The sequence below is a fragment of the Nerophis lumbriciformis genome, linkage group LG04, assembly GCF_033978685.3.
Source record: "Nerophis lumbriciformis linkage group LG04, RoL_Nlum_v2.1, whole genome shotgun sequence".
Taxonomy (NCBI): Eukaryota; Metazoa; Chordata; class Actinopteri; order Syngnathiformes; family Syngnathidae; genus Nerophis; species Nerophis lumbriciformis.
In genome coordinates, this window is record NC_084551.2 from 67,570,975 (window position 1) to 67,596,220 (window position 25,246).

Here is a 25,246-nt window from a genome sequence, read left to right on the forward strand (position 1 = left end):
GGAATGGCTCGATAGGAAGTTACGGGAAGCAGTGTCGATTGTCATTGTTGTTACGCGATTTCGTGAATAAAACTTTAAAAAAAAAATTTTTTTTTAATTAATGAAAAACCGTATTTTTTATCACTGCAACCGTAACCCGGAATAGGTTGATGAAAACCGTACTACCGTATTTTCCGCACTATAAGGCGCACCGGATTATTAGCCGCACCTTAAATGAATGGCATATTTCATAACTTTGTCCACCAATAAGCCGCCCCGGACTATAAGCCGCGCCTACGCTGCGCTAAAGGGAATGTCAAAAAAACAGTCAGATAGGTCAGTCAAACTTTAATAATATATTAAAAACCAGCGTTCTAACAACTCTGTCCCAAAATGTACGCAAATGTGCAATCACAAACATAGTAAAATTCAAAATAGTGCAGAGCAATAGCAACATAATGTTGCTCGAACGTTAATGTCACAACACACAAAATAAACATAGCGCTCACTTTCTGAAGTTATTCTTCATTCGTAAATCCCTCGTCTTCGGTGTCCGAAGTGAAAAGTTGGGCAAATGTGAGATCCAAAATGGCCGGTTCCGTCTCGTCGAAGTCATCGGAGTCAGTGTCACTTTTATCCAGCAGTTCTGTGAATCCTGCCTTCCGGAAAGCTCGGACCACAGTTGTGACCGAAATATCTGCCCAGGCATTTACGATCCACTGGCAGATGTTGGCGTCGTCTGGCGCTGTCTCCCTGTCTTAGTGAAGGTGTGTTCGCCTTCTGTCATCCATTGTTCCCACGCAGTTAGCAGTCTAGCTTCGAATGCCCTGTTGACACCAATGTCTAGCGGCTGGAGGTCTTTTGTCAATCCACCCGGAATGACGGCGAGTATTGAATTAAGCGCGTAAGCGTGTCTCTTAATGTGATGTTATGAGCTAGCAAATATAACAACTACACTACCCAGCAAGCAACGATAGTTACGAGCATGCGCGGTAGCCCTGAGAAGCGTTGTTGTATGCTGGGAGTTAGAATGTGGTTATGAGCACGCTGTGAGTAAACGTTGAGAACTCAGTTAACACGCCTCGTCTGCATTATTTATAATTAGACAGACAACACACTTAATAGGAGCCATTTTGGGGTCTTTACATAAACACACAAATGGAAATGAAACGTCACATATCCCAGCATGCACCGCGCGCTTCTTCTTCTTCCGGGGGCGGGTGGTTGCTTACATTAGAAGAAGAAGCGCTTCCTGTTCTATGGGGGCGGGTGCTTACCTTGGCGGTTGCTTGCGTAGAAGAAGAAGCGCTTCCTGCTCTACCGGGAAAAAAGATGGCGGCTGTTTACCGAAGTTGCGAGAACAAAACTTTATGAAAATGAATCTTAATATTTATCCATATATAAAGCGCACCGGGTTAAAAGCCGCACTGTCAGCTTTTGAGTAAATTTGTGGTTTTTAGGTGCGGCTAATGGTGCGGAAAATACGGTAATTACGGGAAAACCGGAGTAGTTGGCAGGTATGAATTTGGTTTTTTTTGTTGTTTTTTTTACAAATAAATGCCGACATATTCATTATAAAGTGGCCCAAATATGAGTTTAAATAAATAATCATATAACCTGTTATTATTCACTCAGTTTCCCCTCACTTCATAGCGTAAGGTAGAGAGCCCCTTTAGTGCGTCGGTATCCAATCCATTCCACTTGTTCATATAGAAAATGCCCACATCACTCAAATTCCAGCCCGCATTTTCTCTGCGACCTTGCTTGCGGTCCTGCAGGTGTACGAAGCACATTATCTTCCTTTACAATGAGTGAAGCTGCACAAAACCTTGTGTGTGCAATTGTAAATCATTTATTTTTCTTGTAGAATCTATATAAAGTAATATACATAAGCCTATTGTTAAAATAATGAAAAAAAACATCATTAAATATATTTGTTTTATTGTATTGTTACATTAATAGCTGTTTTATTATTATAGGATGGCTTGTTAAACATTTCATAGGATTTTCAGAGGGAGGAAAAACCAAGACATTTAATATAAAATGTAAAATGAATAAATACATAAAAAGAAAAAGAAAATATATGGTTAAAAGCCATCGTCCCGGGGAGCATTTCATTTCGTCCCGTGCATTTTTTTAAAATAATAATAATAACAATGAATCATTTCTAAGTCTTTGTTAGCCGTTTGTGAAGTTTTGTGCTCGTGCGTAACATTCGCTCGCATCCTGTGCATCTCCTGGGGGCAAAGCCCCCTCTGTCCTTAAAAGCTAGTGACGCCCCTGCTTTAAAGCATAACCAAGCATGCATCAATATAGCTCTTGTCTCAAAGTAGGTGTACTGTCACCACCTGTCACATCACACCCTGACTTATTTGGACTTTTCCTGTGTGTAGTGTTTTACTTCTTGTCTTGCGCTCCTATTTTGGTGGCTTTTTCTCTTTTTTTTGGTATTTTCCTGTAGCAGTTTCATGTCTTCCTTTTGAGCGATATTTCCCACATCTACCGTATTTTTCGGAGTATAAGTCGCTCCGGAGTATAATTCGCACCGGCTGAAAATGCATAATAAAGAAGGAAAAAAAACATATATAAGTCGCACTGGAGTATAAGTCGCATTTTTTGGGGAAATGTATTTGATAAAAGCCAACACCAAGAACACCATCGTTGATGTGGGAGGGAGCAGGGTTGGGGTGGGGGCAGGGTTTAGTGGTAGCAGGGGTGTATAATGTAGCCCAGAAGAGTCAGGGCTGCATGGGATTCTGGGTATTTGTTCTGTTGTGTTTATGTTGTGTTAAGGTGCAGATGTTCTCCCGAAATGTGTTTGTCATTCTTGTTTGGTTTTGGTTCAAAGTGTGGCGCATTATTAGTAAGAGTGTTGAAGTTGTTTTATATGGTCACCGTCAGTGTAACCTGTGTGGCTGTTGACCAAGTATGCCTTGCTGTCACGTTATTGTGCAAGCGGAAGACGCATACTGCATAACAAGTGGTTGGGCTGGTACGCTGTTAATGCAGCTCGTAGAGGGCGCCAAATGCTGTACCATCATGTCACGCCCTTTTCCGGGAGTTTCCTATGAGAGGCACTGATATCCGGAAGTCTCCCGGGAAAATCGGGGGGTCGCCCAGTAAGCTGCCGAGCCGCACCAGAGTGATCAAAGAGCCGCATGCGGCTCCGGAGCCGCGGGTTGCCGACCCCTGGTCTAGTCTCTTACGTGAATGAGATCAATAATATTATTTGATATTTTACGGCCAAACTATGAAAAAAACTGCGACTTATAGTCCGAAAAATACGGTACTTTGTTTTAGCAATCAAGAATATTTCAGTTGTTTTTATCCTTCTTTGTGGGGACATTGTTGATTGTCATGTCATGTTCGGATGTACATTGTGGATGCCGTCTTTGCTCCACAGTAAGTCTTTGCTGTCGTCCAGCATTCTGTTTTTGTTTACTTTGTAGCCAGTTCATTTTTATTTTTGCTCTGCATAGCCTTCCCTAAGCTTCAATGCCTTTTCTTAGGGGCACTCACCTTTTGTTTATTTTTGGTTTAAGCATTAGACACCTTTTTACCTGCACACTGCCTCCCGCTGTTTCCCACATCTATAAAGCAATTAGCTACCTGCTGCCACCTACTGATATGGAAGAGTATTACACGGTTACTCTGCCGAGCTCTAGACAGCACCGACACTCAACAACAACACATCATTTGCAGACTATAATTACTTGTTTGCAAAAAATATTTTTACCCCAAATAGGGGAAATTAGATGATCTCACGGCACAGTGGTTGAAAAACACTGCTCTAGGTTATGCAGTTACACAATCATACTATTATTATTATGTGTATTCTATTCTTACATGGGAAAAACAAGTAAGGAAAAAATAGCAAAATAATCAGTATGTAATGAGAAAAAGCTTAAATGTTCCAATAATTAAAAATAATATACTTAGTCACCTATATTACAAAGCTGAAACAATGTATATCATCTGTTTTTAGCATTTTTTTAATACTTTTGACTTTTCAGTATGCGGCCCTTGGTGGGAAAAGTTTGGACACCCTTGACCTAAAGTATCAAAAGTATCGATATTTTGATTCGAGACTTTATATTAGAGCATAAAGATCTGATATCGGCAGTATCGATACGCACCTCCTGGTGTAAATATTTGGACACCTCTGTATTAGAAAGTTGATGTGTTACTGCACGGTGGTTCTCTCTCAAGCAGGCTGGCATCATAGAAATACACAAAGACTTGAAATAATCCACAAAACAACTCAATAATACCGTGTTATATCACTAGTGTTGTAGGGCAGAAGAGTATGCACTAACACTGTTGGTTTGATTACTGAAGAGCTCAGAAATTAAACTCAAATGTAACACACTTGGCATCTTTGTCTTTGTTACCTGGGTTTAAGTTTAAGGTCTTAAGGTCACCCTGAAGTCATGTGTCTACAGGGGTTCTGGTCCTGTCCTGGTATCCTCCCGGCCTTGCTGACGACAACGGGGAGCCCACCGAGGATTTTGTGCCCGCCATACTGGACGCCGCCTATCGGCACAACCTCAAGGTAAAAGCAAAAGAAAATTGAAGCGGCAAGCAGCATTGGTCGGGCCCGCGTATTTGGCAGGTGCTAGTCCTAAGTGTCCAAATACTATTGTCCAGTTTTTGACCTAAGTGTCCCAATACGTTTGTCAAGTTGTAGTCCTAAGTGTCCCAATACTTTTGGCCAGTGTAGGTGTCCCAATACTTTTGTCCAGTGGTAGTCCTAAGTGTCCCAATACTTTTGTCCAGTTGTAGTCCTAAGTGTCCCAATACTTTTGTCAAGTTGTATTCTTAAGTGTCCCAATACATTTGGCCAGTGTAAGTGTCCCAATACTTTTGTCCAATGGTAGTCCTAAGTGTCCCAATACTTTTGTCCAGTTGTAGTCCTAAGTGTCCCAATACTTTTGTCCAGTGTGAGCGTCCCAATACTTTTGGCCAGTGTAAGTGTCCCAATACTTTTGTCAAGTTGTAGTCCTAAGTGTCCCAATACTTTTGTCAAGTTGTAGTCCTAAGTGTCTTAATACTTTTGTCCAGTGTAAGTGTCCCAATACTTTTGTCCAGTTTTCGTCCTAAGCGTCCCAATACTTTTGTCTACTTTTAGTCCGAATTGTCCCAATACTTTTGTTTAGTGTGCCTACCTTGTCTGTATTGTGTGGGCACGCTGGTGCTTCCTGCTTTTAAGCAGCCTTCTTGAAAAAACAGCAGCATCAGCGCAGCGGTCTTTGAAGGTTCATAAAATCAAAACCGGAGCCGGTATCAAAACTCTTTCGCCAACTTTCAATCAAAAGGGTTCAATCTCTCTCCTGTATTAGTTTGAAGCCGAAACGACAAACACGCTCAGAGGAAATAATGTTTGAAGAAAGGTGACCGGTTTTTACAAAAATGTTGTGTTGAAGGGGGAATAGCAAACTTCCTGTAGATTTTTGCTGGGTGTTGTCAATTTATGAAATGTAGGTCTAAGTGAGACCTACGGAGAGGTTTTTGTTTCATGTCTCTCCGACCTTCCCAGTGGGAGTTACAGGCAGTTTTGTCATTTATTTCTTCCGAGGAGCAGTTTTTTCTCTGTTTTATTCAAAAATTGCTCTAGAGCGCAATTTTTAAATTTGGGGTTAGGTTTTTTTATTAGATCACAATTTTTGCCAGTCCTGATGTGTGCGTTCAGTTTGGTGAGTTTTGAAGCATGTTAAGGGGGTCAAAATACAGCTCAGAGGCAATAGTTACTGTTTTTAGTACTTTTTTGTCTTGAAGGGGGAATTGCCAACTTCCTGTTGATTTTTGCCCGAGAATATACTATCATGAAATCTAGGTCTAAGTCAGACCTACATAAAGGTTTTTGTTTCATGTCTCTCCGACCTTCCTAGTGGGATTTACAGGCAGTCTAGTTTTTTTTTCCTAGGGGGCGCTAGAGCGCAATTTTGATTTTTGCGGTTCGTTTTTTTTTTAATTAAAAGACAATTTTCGCAGGTCCTGATGTGTGGGTCAAATATGGTGAGTTTTGAAGCATGTTAAGTGGGTCAAATTAGTGCTCAAAGAGGCGGCGGAAGAAAAAGAATAAAGAATTAAAGCTGCAAGCAGCATTGGTCGGGCCCGCGTATTTGGTAGGTGCTAGTCCTAAGTGTCCCAATACTTTTGTCCAGTTTTAGTCCCAAGTGTCCCAATACTTTTGGCAAGTTGTAGTCCTAAGTGTCCCAATACTTTTGTCAAGTTGTAGTCCCAAGTGTCCCAATACTTTTGTCCAGTTTTCGGCCTAAGTGTCCCAATACTTTTGTCCAGTTTTCGGCCTAAGTGTCCCAATACTTTTGTCCGGTGGTAGTCATAAGTGTCCCAAGACTTTTGTCTAGTGTACCTACCTTGTCTGCATTGTGTGGGCACGCTGGTGCTTCCTGCTTTTAAGCAGCCATCTTAAAAAAACAGCAGCGCAGCAGCATCAGCGCAGCGGGTCTTTGAAGGGTCATAAAATCAAAACCGGAGCAGGTATTAAAACACTGTTCTATACTTTTATACACAAGGGTTTAATCTCTCTCCTGTGTTAGTTTGAAGCCGAAACGACAAACGGGCTCAGAGGAGATAGATTTTGAAGGAAGGTGACCGGTTTTTACAAAAATGTTGTTTTGAAGGGGGAATAGCAAACTTCCTGTTGATTTTTGCTGAGGGTTGTCAATTTATGAAATGTAGGTCTAAGTGGGACCTACATTGAGGTTTTTGTTTCATGTCTCTCCGACTTTCCCAGTGGGAGTTACAGGCAGTTTTGTCAGTTTTTTCATCCGAGGAGCAGTTTTTTGTGCGTTTTATTAAAAAATTGCGCTAGAGCACAATTTTGAGATTTGGGGTTAGGTTTTTTTATTAGATCACAATTTTTGCCAGTCCTGATGTGTGCGTTCATTTTGAAGCATGTTAATGGGGTCAAATTACAGCTCAAAGAGGCAAAAGTGACTGTTTTTAGTACTTTTTTGTCTTGAAGGGGGAATTGCCAACTTCCTGTTGATTTTAGCCCGAGAATGTACTATTATGAAATGTAGGTCTAAGTCAGACCTACATAAAGGTTTTTGTTTCATGTCTCTCCGACCTTCCTAGTGGGAGTTACAGGCAGTCTAGTTTGTTTTTGTCCTAGGGGGCGCTAGAGCGCAATTTTGAGTTTTGTGGTTCGGTTTTTTTTAAAAAAGGCAATTTTCGCAGGTCCTGATGTGTGGGTCAAATATGGTGAGTTTTGAAGCATGTTAAGTGGGTCAAATTAGTGCTCAAAGAGGCGGCGGAAGAAAAAGAATAAAGAATTAAAGCTGCAAGCAGCGTTGGTCGGGCCCGCGTATTTGGTAGGTGCCAGTCCTAAGTGTCCCAATACTTTTGTCCAGTTTTAGTCCCAAGTGTCCCAATACTTTTGGCAAGTTGTAGTCCTAAGTGTCCCAATACTTTTGTCAAGTTGTAGTCCCAAGTGTCCCAATACTTTTGTCCAGTTTTCGGCCTAAGTGTCCCAATACTTTTGTCCAGTTTTCGGCCTAAGTGTCCCAATACTTTTGTCCGGTGGTAGTCATAAGTGTCCCAAGACTTTTGTCTAGTGTACCTACCTTGTCTGCATTGTGTGGGCACGTTGGTGCTTCCTGCTTTTAAGCAGCCATCTTAAAAAAACAGCAGCGCAGCAGCATCAGTGCAGCGGGTCTTTGAAGGGTCATAAAATCAAAACCGGAGCAGGTATTAAAACACTGTTCTATACTTTTATACACAAGGGTTTAATCTCTCTCCTGTGTTAGTTTGAAGCCGAAACGACAAACGCGCTCAGAGGAGATAGATTTTGAAGGAAGGTGACCGGTTTTTACAAAAATGTTGTTTTGAAGGGGGAATAGCAAACTTCCTGTTGATTTTTGCTGAGGGTTGTCAATTCATGAAATGTAGGTCTAAGTGGGACCTACATTGAGGTTTTTGTTTCATGTCTCTCCGACTTTCCCAGTGGGAGTTACAGGCAGTTTTGTCAGTTTTTTCATCCGAGGAGCAGTTTTTTGTGCGTTTTATTAAAAAATCGCGCTGGAGCACAATTTTGAGATTTGGGGTTAGGTTTTTTTATTAGATCACAATTTTTGCCAGTCCTGATGTGTGCGTTCATTTTGAAGCATGTTAATGGGGTCAAATTACAGCTCAAAGAGGCAAAAGTGACTGTTTTTAGTACTTTTTTGTCTTGAAGGGGGAATTGCCAACTTCCTGTTGATTTTTGCCCGAGAATATACTATTATGAAATGTAGGTCTAAGTCAGACCTACATAAAGGTTTTTGTTTCATGTCTCTCCGACCTTCCTAGTGGGAGTTACAGGCAGTCTAGGTTTGTTTTCCCCTAGGGGGCGCTAGAGCGCAATTTGGATTTTTGCGGTTCGTTTTTTTTATTAAAAGACAATTTTCGCAGGTCCTGATGTGTGGGTCAAATATGGTGAGTTTTGAAGCATGTTAAGTGGGTCAAATTAGTGCTCAAAGAGGCGGCGGAAGAAAAAGAATAAAGAATAAAACCTTACAAATACAATTTGCATAAGGACTCCCTTTGGGAGTCCTTATGCAATGGGCCATGCGGGCCCTAATAATATTTCAATATTGTCACATTTTTATATGACACAAACCAACAAGCTTAGTTTTACACTCCCAACGCTTTTTGGAAAATCTCCAGTCTGGTCGGAGTTTTCCCAAAAGTAAAAATCTGTGAGAGACCAAAATGTAAATACAAATGTGTTTATTTAAATATCTTTATTTGTATGGACCAGGTCTTAGTGAGCCCCTTTTATTGGAGCTTGGTAACAAACACCACCATAAAAACTGCAAAAACTGATTAAAGATGAAATATCTCAAATAAGGGTGATATTTGCTTATTTTCTGTCTGATAAGATAATCCTTCTCACTAAGCAGATTTTATGTTAGAGTGTTTTACTTGTTTTAAGGGTTTTGGTCCTAAATGATCTCAGTAAGATATTACAGCTTGTTGCTGAGATTTGATGACCTATATTGAGTAAAACATGTTTGAAACTAGAATATTAACGGTTGCAAAGCTGTGTCATCAACACTCACAAGTATAAAAATACTTTTTTAAAGTAATAATTTCTTACTTCAAGCATGAAAAAAAATCCTGATGCCGAGCGCATATCATTATGTCAAGATAATGGCACTAGCATTTACTTATTAGGGCCCGCATGGTCCATTGTATAAGAACTCCCAAAGGGAGTCCTTATGCAATGGGACATAAGGACCTATTGAATTTGTAAGGTTTTATTATTATTCTTCTTCCGCAACTTTGCGCTGTAATTTGACCCCCTTACACACACATCAGTAATATACGGCAAAACTTTTTATCAAAAAACCAAACCCCAAAATTGCGCTCTAGCGCCCCCTAGAAAGAAAACTGCTTATAACTCCCAGTACGAATGTTGTAGAGACATGAAACAAAAACCTCTATGTAGGTCTCACTTAGACTTAAATTTAATTAATTTATTTCCTCGGCCAAAAATCTACAGGAAGTTTGCTATTCCCCCTTCAACACTAAATTTGAGTAAAAACAGTAACTTTTCCCTCTTTGAGCTGTAATTTGACCCCCTTAACACGCTTCAAAACTCACCAAACTGAACGCACACATCAGGACTGGCAAAATTTGCGATCTAATAAAAAAAACTAACCCCAAATTTAAAAATTGCGCTCTAGAGCAATTTTTGAATAAAACGGAGAAAAAACTGCTCCTCGGAAGAAAAAAATGACAAAACTGCCTGTAACTCCCACTGGGAAGGTCGGAGAGACATGAAACAAAAACCTCTCCGTAGGTCTCACTTAGACCTACATTTCATAAATTGACAACACCCAGCAAAAATCTACAGGAAGTTTGCTATTCCCCCTTCAACACAACATTTTTGTAAAAACCGGTCACCTTTCTTCAAACATTATCTCCTCTTTGAGCGTGTTTGTCGTTTCGGCTTCAAACTAACACAGGAGAGAGATTGAACCCTTTTGATTAAAAGTTATCGAAAGAGTTTTAATACCGGCTCCGGTTTTGATTTTATGACCCTTCAAAGAGCCGCTGCGCTGATGCTGTTGTTTTTTCAAGAAGGCTGCTTAAAAGCAGGAAGCACCAGCGTGCCCACACAATGCAGACTAGGTAGGTACACTACACAAAAGTATTGGGACAATTCGGACTAAAAGTAGACAAAAGTATTGGGACACTTATGACCAAAACTGAACAAAAGTATTGGGACACTTAGGACTAGCACCTGCCAAATACGCGGGCCCGACCAATGCTGCTTGCAGCTTTAATTTCAGAATATTTTTCAACATATTGAACAAAAAGGTCTAATTTTTTTTCCTACCAAGAAAAGTGCACTTGTTATTAGTGAGAATATACTTATTTTAAGCTATTTTTGGGTTCATTGAGGTTAGCTAATTTTACTTGTTTTGGAAAGTCTTGACAAGCCGAAATTTCTTGATAATTTTGCTCAGTTCAAGTAAAAATACCCCTCGTTTTTGTATTTTGTTTTCTTGTTTTTGAACGCTGACTTTTTGCAGTGTACTATTTTTCTATTTACAGTAATATACACAACATTTTGAGGTAAAATTATTGCGAGGCACCGAGTAATGTGGGTGGGGAGCGTTTCCACAGAGTGTTTCCAGAGCAAGCCTGAAATGTGGATGTCAGGGACAGACACGGAAGGAGATTTTTACAACAAAGTTCTACAACTTAGTGATGTATCACATATATTGTCACGTTCAAACACAGGACATCTATTACACAAGACAAAAGGCAAGGAATCAAACAGAGACAGAATTCAATTTGGACTCAATTGGTGAGAGACATGCGTCAACCTGTAACCTCTTACAGTGTCTTAGCACGCTCTGACGAAGAGGGTCTTCGTCTCCTCTTTTAATTCAGATGTTCAATGTTCACGCACCAACATATGTCACAGCAGGAATTGGGAGTATGTAAAACAGTCATTGTTTTCGGTCGCCTTGAAGTCCAAGAAGAGGACTTCTCGGGCTTGGGCTCTTCCTGGATCCAGCTGGGGCAGGTGTTGGAGGACAATGGACAACCCCTCCCGTCTCCTGTCCACAGCAACTTCAAGAGGGCAGCGGGTCGTAAATAGCGTTGACCAAATAGTTGGAAGAGAGTTTGGGAACCACTTCAAAGAGAGTTCCTCCGGGAGTTGAGCACATCCTGCCATCTGTCCGTGTTGAAATCACAGTGGCGTTTCACGAGCCTTCTTCCTCTTGTTAGGCCTCCAAAGACAGCATTCATAATACCACGTTTCTTTTGTGATAACTTACAAACAATTATTCCAACATATATCAGATTGTATTTTTTTTTTTTACCCTTCACATTCATATTTCGCTGTGTTTGTTGCATTTTTGTTGTGTTTCGCTTTATAGTAAAATATGTCAATCAAGGGGGGGGGGGTTCATATGTTGTCAATATTCAGTGTTTTATCCTTTATAGTTAATATTGTAAATCCCACATTATTTTCATGTACATTCTGGGTGTCTCATTCAGTAAAAAAATGTAAAATTCCATTCCAATTAAGGCATAACGGTTTTAGCATTCAATCAGACATTATTGTGAGGTTTTGTATTAGTTAAGGGTGCAATGGTACACAAAAATGTTGGTTCGGTACGTACCTCGGTTTAGAGCAGGGGTGGGCAATTAATTTTTACCGGGGGCCACATCGACAATATTTCAATTAAATTTTGCTCAATATTATTTTTGATATACCGTAAGATAAATAATAATAATAATAATAATACTTTCATTTAACCTAACTTAACTTAATACAAAAGCAAATTGCTTTTGATGGTTTTATTTTTAACACCGTCTTATACTACACTCTCTGATGTATAATACAATGCAAAAATGTCCATTTCTGCACAGTTTAAAGTTTATCCTGCATCCTCTTTAAAAGTCCAACATTTTTCCCCGTCAGATTTGGACAACCATCTGTTGTCACACCTGCCAGCTTGTCCCTAACATGTCCAAACACGCATTTACCTATGTGAACAAGTCATTACCTGTGTTTGTCCCTTTTAATTGACTGCATGGCTGCCAGCTCCTCCGTGATTTGAAAGTCAGCAGTTATCCCACGTAAGAAGATGAGCAGCTGGGCGGTGTCACGTGCATCGCAGCTCTCATCCAAAGCCAGCGAAAAACAGTCAAAGTCGGCCGTTCTGTTCCTTCAGCTGAAGCTCCAAGTTTCCGGGCATATCAGTGCAACAGAGTCCAATAAGCACTCCTTAAAAAACGCCTTACTTTTTCTGGCGATTTTGGGAGAAATGACGAAACTTGTCCTGACGGCTGCATTCTGGGGGTGTGAAATATGGCAAAAAGTCCTTGTTGGGTTTGCAGTTTTACCCTTGAGCGCTCTTCATCGGACAGATTCCGGTATTTTTCCTCGTGCTTCGTCATGTAGTGCTTATCAAATGATATTCTTTAAACACAGCAAGGTGTGTACCACACATTAAGCACACGGCTTTACCTTTATTTTCTGTAAAGAAATACTTGGCAGCAATGTTCCCTCTAATTGTGTCTGAGCAAACACAAAAAGTCCCTGAGCATTCAGTGGAGCACATGTGGCAATACCTGTATATGTATGTATCGGTATCAGTTGATATCGGTATCGGTAATTAAGAGTTGGACAATATCGGGATATCGGCAAAAAAGCCATCATCGGACATCTCGAGTTAAAATAAAGACAATAATGCCATTTTTGTGGTCCCTTTTATTAAGAAAAGTACCGAAAAGTATCGAAATACATTTTGGTACCGGTACCAATACTTGCAAACCCTCCCGAATTTTCCGGGAGACTCCCGAAATTCATCGCCTCTCTCGAAAACCTCCCGGGACAAATATTCTCCCGAAAATCTCCCGATTTTCAGCCGGAGCTGGAGGCCACGCCCCCTCCAGCTCCATGCGGACCTGAGTGAGGACAGCCTTTTTTCACGACGGGAGGACAACAGGATGACAAGAACTAAATGTAAATGTGTGTTAGTCATGTATGATGTCTTTTTTTTTTTTTTTTTTGTGTGTGATGTGTAATGTCTAGTGTTTAAATGTACGGCAGTGACAATGAATTTCCCCAAGGGGACCAATAAATCTAATCTAATCTAATCTAATCTAATCTAAATCATCCAGACTAGAGATACATTGTATTATTATGTTTATCTGACCTAAAAATACATATATTTATTAATTTAAAAAAAAAAAAAAAAAAAAAAAAACATTTGTACTATATTTTGCTAAAAACATCAAAATTAATTGTATTTTTATTTGTATTTTTTCTGACTCCTTATTACATCCAGCCATAGAATTATACATTAAAATAAACATATTTGAAATAATTAATTTTAAATTATCATAATAATCATTGGCGTTGTTAGGCATATTTTAGGGGGGCTCAAGCCCCCCTAAAATATTCTTAAGCCCCCCAAAATAATTTTCTGTTTTTTTTTTACAAATAAATGCCGACATATTCATTATAAAGTGGCCCAAATATGAGTTTAAATAAATAATCATATAACCTGTTATTATTCACTCAGTTTCCCCTCACTTCGTAGCGTAAGGTAGAGAGCCCCTTTCGTGCGTCGGTATCCAATCCATTCCACTTGTTCATATAGAAAATGCCCACATCACTCAAATTCCAGCCCGCATTTTCTCTGAGACCTTGCTTGCGGTCCTGCAGGTGTACGAAGCACATTATCTTCCTTTACAATGAGTGAAGCTGCACAAAACCTTGTGTGTGCAATTGTAAATCATTTATTTTTTTAAGTTTTGTGTTTCTTGTAGAATCTATATAAAGTAATATACATAAGCCTATTGTTAAAATAATGAAAAAAAACATCATTAAATATATTTGTTTTATTGTATTGTTACATTAATAGCTGTTTTATTATTATAGGATGGCTTGTTAAACATTTAATAGGATTTTCAGAGGGAGGAAAAACCAAGACATTTAATATAAAATGAATAAATACATAAAAAGAAAAAGAAAATATATGGTTAAAATTTTTTTTTAAATAATAATAATAACAATGAATAATTTCTAAGTCTTTGTTAGCCGTTGTGTGAAGTTTTGTGCTCGTGCGTAACATTCGCTCGCATCCTGTGCATCTCCTGGGGGCAAAGCCCCCCCTGTACTTAAAAGCTAGTGACGCCCCTGATAATAATTCATTTAAAATGACCAAATTTAATTATTAGAATAATTGCTTGTTTATCAACAACTTTAGCATTTTATTCATTACATTTTGAAGCTCTCAGAAGCCAAGTTATGTTATATTCCTTAATATTTATTTATGCAAGTTTGAAGTATCAATTATCTAAACACAGTTTTGTTTGCATATTTTCAGGATATATTTTATATATATATATTTTATATATATATATTTTATATATATATATTTTATATATATGTATATATACATATATATATATATATATATATATGTATGTATGAAATACTTGATTTGGTGAATTCTAGCTGCCAATATACTCCTCCCCTCTTAACCACGCCCCGTCCCACCCCTGACCACGCCCCCCGCCCTCCACCTCCCGAAATCGGAGGTCTCAAGGTTGGCAAGTATGTGGTACCGGCATACTTGCCAACCCTCCCGGATTTTCCGGGAGACTCCCGAAATTCAGCGCCTCTCCCGAAAACCTCCCGGGACAAATTTTCTCCCGAAAATCTCCCGAAATTCAGGCGGAGCTGAAAGCCACGCCCCCTCCAGCTCCATGCGGACCTGAGTGACGTCAGGTGCGCAACACCACCTAAATCGTTGGCCAACCAAAAAGTAACCCCAGTACGCTATAGCCAACATTCACCAGGAGATGGCAACAGACAAACATAGATCACTCTATTACATTCCTCCCCTTTTAGAAATGTATAGAAGTTACTCAAAATAAATAAACAATCCAACCAAAAATTGCAGCAGCTCAATTAAAAAACTGTACTTAAGCCACATTCTTTCTTTTTTTTTTAGTGCTGAACTCTTAACCCTCATTTGTAAAAAAAAATAACATGCTTATTATACAAGCAGTATTTGTACACCTTTAACACAGATTTTTATACTGTCTTCAGAGATTCAGTTTTTTTGGTGGTACTCGAAACCTTTCTGGGTACCTGCGAAAGGGTGTTCAGCATGGTTAGAAAAATAGTGACAGAGAATAGAACAAGGATGGACAATTCAACCCTTAACTCAACAATGAGTAGATGAGTGTTATGTGTGTGTGTATATGTGTAAATAAATGAACACTGAAATTCAAGTATTTCTTTTATTTATATATATATATATATATATATATATATATATATATATATATATATATATATATATATATATATATATATATATATATATATATATATATATATAATAAAATAAATATATATATATATATATATATATATATATATATATATATATATATATATATATATATAGCTAGAATTAACTGAAAGTCAAGTATTTCTTATACCGGTATATATATATATATATATATAGATAGATATATAGATAGATAGATAGATAGATAGATAGATAGATAGATAGATAGATAGATTATATATATATATATATATATATATATATATATATATATATATATGTGTGTGGGAAAAAAATCACAAGACTATTTCATCTCTACAGGCCTGTTTCATGAGGGGGGGTTCCCTCAATCATCAGGAGATTTTAATGGGAGCATTCACATACCATGCATTATATAGGGCACAGAGTGGGTGGGTACAGGCTGGCGTAGGGGCGTGGTGATTGGCTCATGTGTTACCTAGGAGGTGTTTCCGTCTGTGGCGGCATGCTGTTACAATTTCGCTGCGCTTGTTGAGGGATCACAGGTCTGGACGGTAAATAATAAACAGTTTTTCTTTCAAGCATAGGTTGCATCTTTTATTACCACTATTGTAAGGTGTGCTGGATGCAAGAATTTGCCATGTTATTGAATATTCAACATTATTGTCTTTGAGGTCCCAAATGTGTTTGCTGAGTTCTGTGGTATTTCGCAGGTTTTTGTTCCTGAAAGAAGCCTTGTGATTGTTCCATCTGGTTTTGAATTCTCCCTCGGTTAATCCTACATATGTGTCGGATGTGTTAATGTCCTTGCGTATTACCTTAGATTGGTAGACAACTGATGTTTGTAAGCACCCCCCGTTGAGGGGGCAATCAGGTTTCTTTCGACAGTTACATGCTTTGTTGGTTTTGTAGTCGCTCTGACTGGGGGTCGACGGCTCATTTGCAATTGTTTTGTTGTGGTTTGAGATGATTTGTCGTATATTGTTCATGCAGCTGTAGCTCAATTTAATGTTGTTCTTGTTGAATACTTTTCTTAGGGTGTTGTCTTTGGGAAAGTGTTTGTCAATCAGATTGAGGAATTTGTGTCCAATGTTCGTTGAGACGTTTTTGCTGTATGGGGGGTTGTACCAGATGATGTCGTTTCGTTTTCTGTTCTTTTTCGGCTGGTTTCCTGGCGTGGGTTCATAGGTGAGGGTGAAATTGTATCCGCTTTCATCAAGGGCTTTTTGGTACGGGGGGGTTGCTTGGTCAAATTCAGCTTTGCTAGATGACAGCATCGATAGCATTTTATTAATTCCGGTAGGTATTCTTTTCGTGGTGGTGGGTGGGTGGTTGCTGTCATGGTGCACGTATTGGAGTGTTGTGTTGGGTTTCGTGAATGGTTGGTAGCTGTTATTTCTCAGGTTGAAAGTGACGTCAAGGAAGTTGACGGTTTGCTTGTTGGCTTCAATCGTGATCCGTAGGCCGTTCTCTTTGAAAATTTGGCATATGCGCTTCTTGGTATTCTCGCTGCTCCTTGGCGAGGCGCGACACACTGCCAGTCCGTCATCACGGTAAATACCAAGGTTCAGATTGAGGCTGGCGAGCTATATATATATATATATATATATATATATATATATATATATATATATATATATATATATATATATATATGTATATATATATATATATATATAGCTAGAATTCACTGAAAGTCAAGTATTTCTTATACCGGTATATATATATATATATTTATATAAAATACTTGACTTGGTGAATTCTAGCTGTAAATATACTCCTCCCCTCTTAACCACGCCCCTGACCACGCCCCCCGCCCTCCACCTCCCGAAATCGGAGGTCTCAAGGTTGGCAAGTATGTGGTACCGGGACAACACTACAAGGAACATAAACGGCTTTAGAAATGTAACAATTTTGTCGTACGGTTTGATCATTTTTGGAGCTTTGATGACTTTTGTTAATAGAAATGCAAAATCCTAAAGACTGAAATGAGAGAAAGTTGCTCATCTCTCTAGACATTTCCTGTACGGGAGACATGATGGACGCGGGTCAAAGAAGCGCTGCTGCTAGATCCGTAGGGACGGAACAAGCTGCGTAGATCAGCAATATGGCGGAGCGGTGGCAGACCATGTGACCCGTTGCCAATTAGGCTGGAAAATGTGGTTTGAAAGGAGCGCAGGAAACATGTGTGGGCGTGCAGCAGCCATATTGAAGGCTTATTAAAGTTTGACAATAATGTGAATTAACAACCCGTGGCACTTCCACATGCGGCATGGGAGACACAGTGTATGCTTCTAAAGTGATCCTTTCTGGGACTTTCTGTAAAATTAATGCATGAAAAAGGCGCTGAAAGCAAGAAGCGCTTGTAAGTCCACGCAGGTGTCGTTAATAATGCAGCATTTCAGCCTAAAGACAATAAGCACAAGCAGCTGACGTACTCATGAGAAATGTGTAGAATATGCAATGATGTCAATTATGCACGTTTTGACATGGAAATGTGGTCATCTTTTTAGGGCTCTGTTTTTCAACCACTAGTGTGCCGCGGGAAATTATGCAACTTCACCTAATTGGTCCCAAAAATATTTTTTGCAAACCCATCCATCCATCCGCGGGGGCAGCAGCCTAAGCAGGGAAACCCAGACTTCCCTCTCCCCAGCTACTTCGTCCAGCTCCTCCCGGGGGATCCCGAGGCGTTCCCAGGCCAGCCGGGAGAGATAGTGTTCTAAACGTGTCCTGTGCCCGAAACACCATCCATCCATCCATCCATCTTCTTCCGCTTATCCGAGGTCGGGTCGCGGGGGCAGCAGCCTAAGCAGGGAAGCCCAGACTTCCCTCTCCCCAGCCACTTCGTCCAGCTCCTCCCGGGGGATCCCGAGGCGTTCCCAGGCCAGCCTGGAGACATAGTCTTCCCAACGTGTCCTGGGTCTTCCTCGTGGCCTCCTACCGGTCGGACATGCCCTAAACACCTCCTTAGGGAGGCGCTCGGGTGGCATCCTGACCAGATGCCCGAACCACCTCATCTGGCTCCTCTCCATGTGGAGGAGCAGCGGCTTTACTTTGAGCTCCCCCCGGATGACAGAGCTTCTCACCCTATCTCTAAGGGAGAGCCCCACCACCCGGTGGAGGAAACTCATTTCGGCCGCTTGTACCCGTGATCTTGTCCTTTCGGTCATAACCCAAAGCTCATGACCATAGGTGAGGATGGGAACGTAGATCGACCAGTAAATTGAGAGCTTTGCCTTCCGGCTCAGCTCCTTCTTCACCACAACGGATCGATACAGCGTCCGCATTACTGAAGATGCCGCACCGATCCGCCTGTCGATCTCACGATCCACTCTTCCCTCACTCATGAACAAGACTCCGAGGTACTTGAACTCCTCCACTTGGGGCAAGATCTCCTCCCCAACCCGGAGATGGCACTCCACCCTTTTCCGGGCGAGAACCATGGACTCGGACTTGGAGGTGCTGATTCTCATCCCGGTCGCTTCACACTCAGCTGCGAACCGATCCAGTGAGAGCTGAAGATCCTGGCCAGATGAAGCCATCAGGACCACATCATCTGCAAAAAGCAGAGACCTAATCCTGCAGCCACCAAACCAGATCCCCTCAACGCCTTGACTGCGCCTAGGAATTCTGTCTATAAAAGTTATGAACAGAATGGGTGACAAAGGGCAGCCTTGGCGGAGTCCAACCCTCACTGGAAACGTGTCCGACTTACTGCCGGCAATGCGGACCAAGCTCTGACACTGATCATACAGGGAGCGGACCGCCACAATCAGACAGTCCGAAACCCCATACTGTCTGAGCACTCCCCACAGGACTTCCCGAGGGACACGGTCGAATGCCTTCTCCAAGTCCACAAAACACATGTAGACTGGTTGGGCAAACTCCCATGCACCCTCAAGGACCCTGCCGAGAGTATAGAGCTGGTCCACAGTTCCACGACCAGGACGAAAACCACACTGTTCCTCCTGAATCCGAAACACCAATAATTATAATCTGCAAATAATGTGCCGTTGCTTAGTGTCTGTGCTGTGTAAAACTCAGCAGGGTAACCACGTAATACTCCACGTCAGTACGTGGCAGCAGGTAGGTAGTTAATTGCTTTGTAAAAGTCGGAATGTGTCGGGTGAGACGAGGATGGTTTGTCGTGATCCCAATATGCAGACCACAGCGGGTAATAAAGGTATGTCATGCTTAAACCAAAAATGAACGAAAGGGAAAGGAAAAGGCAATGGCTATGCAAAACTGAACTGGCTACAAAGTAAATACAAACAGAATGCTGGACGACAGCAAAAACTTACGGCGCCCACAAAGTACATCCATACATGACATGACAATCAAAAATGTCCACGCAAAGGATAGCAACAACGTAAATAGCCTTGCTTGCTAACACAGAGGTGGGTAGAGTAGCCAGAAATTGTACTCAAGTAAGAGTACTGATACTTTAGAGATTTATTACTCAAGTAAAAGTAAGGAGTAGTCACCCAAATATTTACTTGAGTAAAAGTAAAAAAGTATGTTGTGAAAAAACTACTCAAGTACTGAGTAACTGATGAGTAACCTGTTCGTTTAATGATGACGGCAACAAATAATAACAAAAACATAAAAATAGCAATGAGCAAATTCAGAGCCAGGAATATCTCTTCACTGTTTTAGGGTTAGTGCAGATGAGGGGTTTTAAAAAGGTAGGAATGAAGGATCCAGAGACTTGCATGTTGAATAATCTCGCCCTTGTCACGATCGGTCGTTAGTGCGGCCAAACAGCCGCGGGCGAAGAAATAACGTCGCAGATTCCACAGTCAGGCTAGAAACGCCATGGCTGCACTGGATTTAATGCTCTGTCGGCATGAGGTGGAGGACTTGGACGGGCACTTTACAGAACACATAAGGAGAGCTTTTAACATCTCAATCGCACGTTAAACGTCCTCACAAAACACGTCTTTGATGTGAATTATTCATCGTTTGTGCGCCCTTTTCAGCGTATGTTGGCCAACTTGTCCGCGTGTAAGATGTTCAGTTTGAACCGGACTGGGAAGAGGCGGACAAAAGTGAGGAATGTTTTGCACGTCAGGCGCTTTAAGATCAGTTTTTGATCTCGCAAAAATAAAGAATGTTCTTATTACAATCAATTTTTAAAAACAGCTCCTGTACAATCAAACATCACCTGATAAACTGACGTTTCCTGCACTGCAAAAACTGAAATCTAAGTAAGATGAAATATGTCAAATAAGGGTGATATTTGCTTATTTTCTGTCTGATAAGATAATTCTTCTCACTAAGCAGATTTTATGTTAGAGTGTTTTACTTGTTTTAAGTGTTCTAAATGATCTCAGTAAGATATTACAGCTTGTTGCTGAGATTCGATGACCTATATTGAGTAAAACATGCTTGAAACTAGAATATTAACTGTTGTGTCATCAACACTCACAAGCAGAGCCGGCCCAAGGCATAAGCGTACTAAGCGCTTGCTTAGGGCCCCGCGGCCACCAGGGGGCCCCCAAAAGCAATTAACAAAAAAATCTTATTTTTAATTTTTTGCATGTACGAGTCTGACTGATGATTTCTAAATGATCAAAGATATATTATTGTACAAAAACACAATTTTAGGTCAACAGAGTGCTGCTGCTGATCTAGGCTTAGTGATTCTTCCTGCCTCTCTTTAAATGTAAAGCTGCCTCTGCTGCACCTGTGACGTTTGCCGCCTGCTATGGCGTCACATTAGTGCCAAAAATCCGAGCGCATAAAAACTGTTATCGCGCGCTGATTCTCCACTTCGTGCGCGGGCGCGACACCCTTTTGCGCGCGTGTGGTGCCTTTTTGCGCGCGCGCCGTCTCGGTCTGTGCGCTGGCATGTTTCGTTTTGGCACTTTGGGGGCGGGTATGCTTAGACGGCCCCTTCTTTCTGATTGGTCAGGCGAAATGCTCAGAGCCAATCAGAAGTATAGCAGGGCGGGTCATCGTCAATATGTATCAAGATTGTTATAGGCGCAAAGTTTTCACTTCTTCTTGAACATTGTTTTCTAATTTATGGAATTTTGTTTGATTCAGCCATACAATTTATGAAATAATCTTTGAATTTTGTTTTTAAAATGTTAAAAATAGCCTTTTAATAATGTATTCTGAAACAGTTTAAAATAATCAGAGAACTGACTAACACTGACCCTACACAACTATGTTGCACAATTAAGTCATTTTTTTTTATAGCGAAAGAGGTGATTTCAACAGGTGCAGCATCCTATGTCATATCTACATGTAATAAGATTTGTAACAAGGCAAACCGTTTGTAAATTGGTCGAAAATCGAGCAAGTTATGGTAATTTAATTGGTACATGTACTAATTAAATTACCATAACTTGCTTTGACATCAATGTAATGATTGAGGCTAGATGTCCGAGGTAAGATGGCTACAACGTTGCTACGCTGGAGAATGATTGGTCATATGAAAAATGCTCAGAGCCAATCAGAAAGGAGGGGCCGTCTAAGCATACCTGCCCCCAAAGTGCCAAAAAAAAAATGACAGCGCGAGGAGAGATGCCAGGAGTACACAGAGAGCGCACAGACCGAGACGGCGCGCGCACAGAAAGGCACCGCACAAAGTGGAGAATCAGCGCGCGATAACAGTTTTTATGCGCTTGGATTTTTGGCACTAATGTGACGCCATATCTTTCCTCTCAGATTCAGACAGGACTGAGCAGGTGATCAGAGGACCACTGTCTATTAAGGAGAACTTTTCATTCCCCAAACGGCATGATGGCCCAAGTTTTCATTATCATTATACCTACAGACAGCTAGTCAATGGGGAAAAAGTCAAGCGGAGCTGGCTGACTTATTCAAGAAGTAAAGATGCAGTCTATTGCTTTTGCTGCAAATTATTTTCCTAAAAGTGTCAGCCGAGGGACAGCGGGATTGGGTCAACATAGGTGCACTGCTGAAACAGCATGAAAACAGTGAAGATCATTGTAGCAACATGGTGAAATGGAAGGAATTTGCCTTGCGTCTTTCAAAGGGGAAAACTATTGAGAATTTAACTTCAGTAGACTGCGCTCTCTTTGTACAAAGTAAACATTAAATATGAACAATTAACTAAAAATGTAAACTAGTAATTAAAGACTAATAAGTACAAGACTGATGAGACAAGATGACACTTTTACTGTAAATACAAAGCTTTATCACTTGGACTGTTCAACCCCAGGCCACTCTTGTAGCTGAATGTTTTCTACATTTTAAGATTAGGAACCATATGTGGCACTCTGGACATCATTCGTTCATTCATTGGTATTATTTATGTTCTTAACTGGGCCACCCCCATATCTTTATAAATGACATGTCATTTGTAAAGACATGCCAGGCTGACAATAGGATCATGTAAACAACACTGCCAGAGCCGCAATGAGTTTATAGTAGGTGTGTGAATGATCAACAATCAATATTATTGGCAGAAATAGAGGGCCCCAAAATCAAATTTTGCTTAGGGCCCCATGGAGGCTTGGGCCGGCACTGCTCACAAGTATAAAACTACTTTTTTAAAGTAATAATTTCTTATTTCAAGCATGAAAACCAAAATCATGATTTTGACACAATTGTGTCTCATAATTAAAACAGATGACAGCTAAATGGACTTTGCTTTATTTTCAATTAAAACACAGTACAGTAAACTGACAGTTAATATTTAAACATGTGACATTTCTAAAAAATTTGAACAGAAATAGTTCATTCACATTCAGATAAATTCTTCAAAATTACAATTAAAAATGTTTTGGCCGGGGGCCGGGCTGTATATATGCACACTAATTGACTGAAAGAGCACGCACTTGGCGCGATGATGTCATGTTATCCATGGAAAAATGCATTTTTAGACCATATGATTTGCCTGAGTGGCTAGGACAGGGGTCGGCAACCCGCGGCTCTGGAGCCGCATCTTTAGCGCCACCCTAGTGGCTCTCTGGAGCTTTTTCAAAAAATTTATGAAAAATGGAAAAAGATGAGGGGAAAAAAATCTATTTTTGTTTTAATATGGTTTCTGTAGGAGGACAAACATGACACAAAGCACACTGTTTATATTAAACATGCTTCACTGATTCGAGTATTTGGCAAGCGCCGTTTTGTCCTACTAATTTTGGCGGTCCTTGAACTCACCGTAGTTTGTTTACATGTATATCTTTCTCCGACTTTCTAGGACGTGTTTTATGCCACTTCTTTTTCTGTCTCATTTTGTCCACCAAACTTTTAAGGTTGTGCATGAAAGGTGAGTTTTGTTGATGTTAATGACTTGTGTGGAGTGCTAATCAGACATATTTGGTCACTGCATGACTGCAAGCTAATCGATGCTAACAGGCTATTTAGGTTAGCTATATGTACATATTGCATCATTATGCCTCATTTGTAGCTATATTTGAGCTCATTTAGTTTCCTTTAAGTCCTCTTAATTCCATGACACACTATCTGTATGTAATATGGCTTTTAATTTTTTGCGGCTCCAAACAGATTTGTTTTTGTATTTTTGGTCCAATATGGCTCTTTCAACATTTTGGGTTGCCGACCCCTGGACTAGGAGACCCCGAGAGTAACAAGCGGTTGCCTTGTTGCCTTTCCATTAAGAACAATAAATTAGTTTTTAGTATAAGTTTGCTGGTTTCAAGAAATGTAATATCATTATGTCAAGATAATGGCACTAGCATTTACTTCATTTAAAAATATTTTTCAACATATTGAGCAAAAAAGATCTAATTTTTTTCCAACCAAGAAAAGTGCACTTGTTATTAGTGAGAATATACTAATTTTAAGGTATTTTTGGGTTCATTGAAGTTAGCTAATTAGGGACCGCAATGTCCCTTTGGGACGGAGGACCCTATTGTAATTGTAAGGTTTTATTATTATTATTCCGCCGCCTCTTTGAGCTGTAATTTGACCCCCTTAGCATGCTTGAAAACTCACCATATTTGACACAAACATCAGGACTGGCGAAAATTGCCATCTAATAAAAAAACCAAACCCCAAAACTCAAAATTGCGCTCGAACGCCCCCTAGGAAAAAAACACTGACAAAACTGCTTGTAGACATGAAACAAAAACCTCTATGTAGGTCTGACTTAGACCTAGATTTCATACATTGACATCCGTCAGCAAAACAGGAAGTTGGCAATTCCCCCTTCAAAACAAAAGTTTTGTAAAAACAGTCACTTTTGCCTCTTTGAGCTGTAATTTGACCCCCTTAACATGCTTCAAAACTCACCAAAATGGACACACACATCAGGACTGGCAAAAATTGCGATCTAATAATAAAAAACAAAAAAACAAATCTCAAAATTGCGCTCTATTGCCCCCTAGGAAGAAAACACAGACACAACTGCTCCTAGGAAGAAAACTCAAGACAAAACTGCCTGTAACTTCCAGTAGGAAACAAAAACCTCTATGTAGGTCTCACTTAGACCTACATTTCATATTTTGACAACCCCCAGCAAAAATCAACAGGAAGTTTGCAATTCCCCCTTCAAAACAAAAGTTTTGTAAAAACCGGTCACCTTTTTTCAAACATTATCTCCTCTGAGCGCGTTTGTCGTGTCTGCTTCAAACTAGCACAGGAGAGAGATTGAACCCTTCTGATTAAAAGTTGACCAAAGAGTTTTAATTACTGCTCCGGTTTGGATTTTATGTGCCGTCAAAGTCGGTCCCGTCCATCGCTGCTTGCAGCTTTAGTTTTACTTGTTTTGGAAAGTCTTGAAAAGCCGAATTTTCTTGTTCTATTGGCAGATAATTTTGCTTAGTTCAAATAAAATACCCCTCATTTTTGTATTTTTAGGGACCGCAATGTCCCTTTGGGACAGAGGACCCTATTGTAATTGTAAGGTTTTATTATCATTATTCCGCCGCCTCTTTGAGCTGTAATTTGACCCCCTTAACATGCTTCAAAACTCACCATATTTGACACAAACATCAGGACTGGCG

The 25,246-nt window shown here is 40.2% G+C and overlaps 1 protein-coding gene across 1 annotated transcript in view; it reads left to right on the plus strand.

The window, feature by feature from the left end:
• maneal (mannosidase endo-alpha like) overlaps positions 1 to 25,246 on the plus strand; it is a 53,036-nt gene that overhangs the window by 6,631 nt on the left and 21,159 nt on the right. The window contains exon 2 of the mRNA XM_061958797.2: positions 4,422 to 4,531. Coding sequence (XP_061814781.2) covers positions 4,422 to 4,531 — 110 coding nt within the window. The remainder of the gene's footprint in view (positions 1 to 4,421; positions 4,532 to 25,246) is intronic.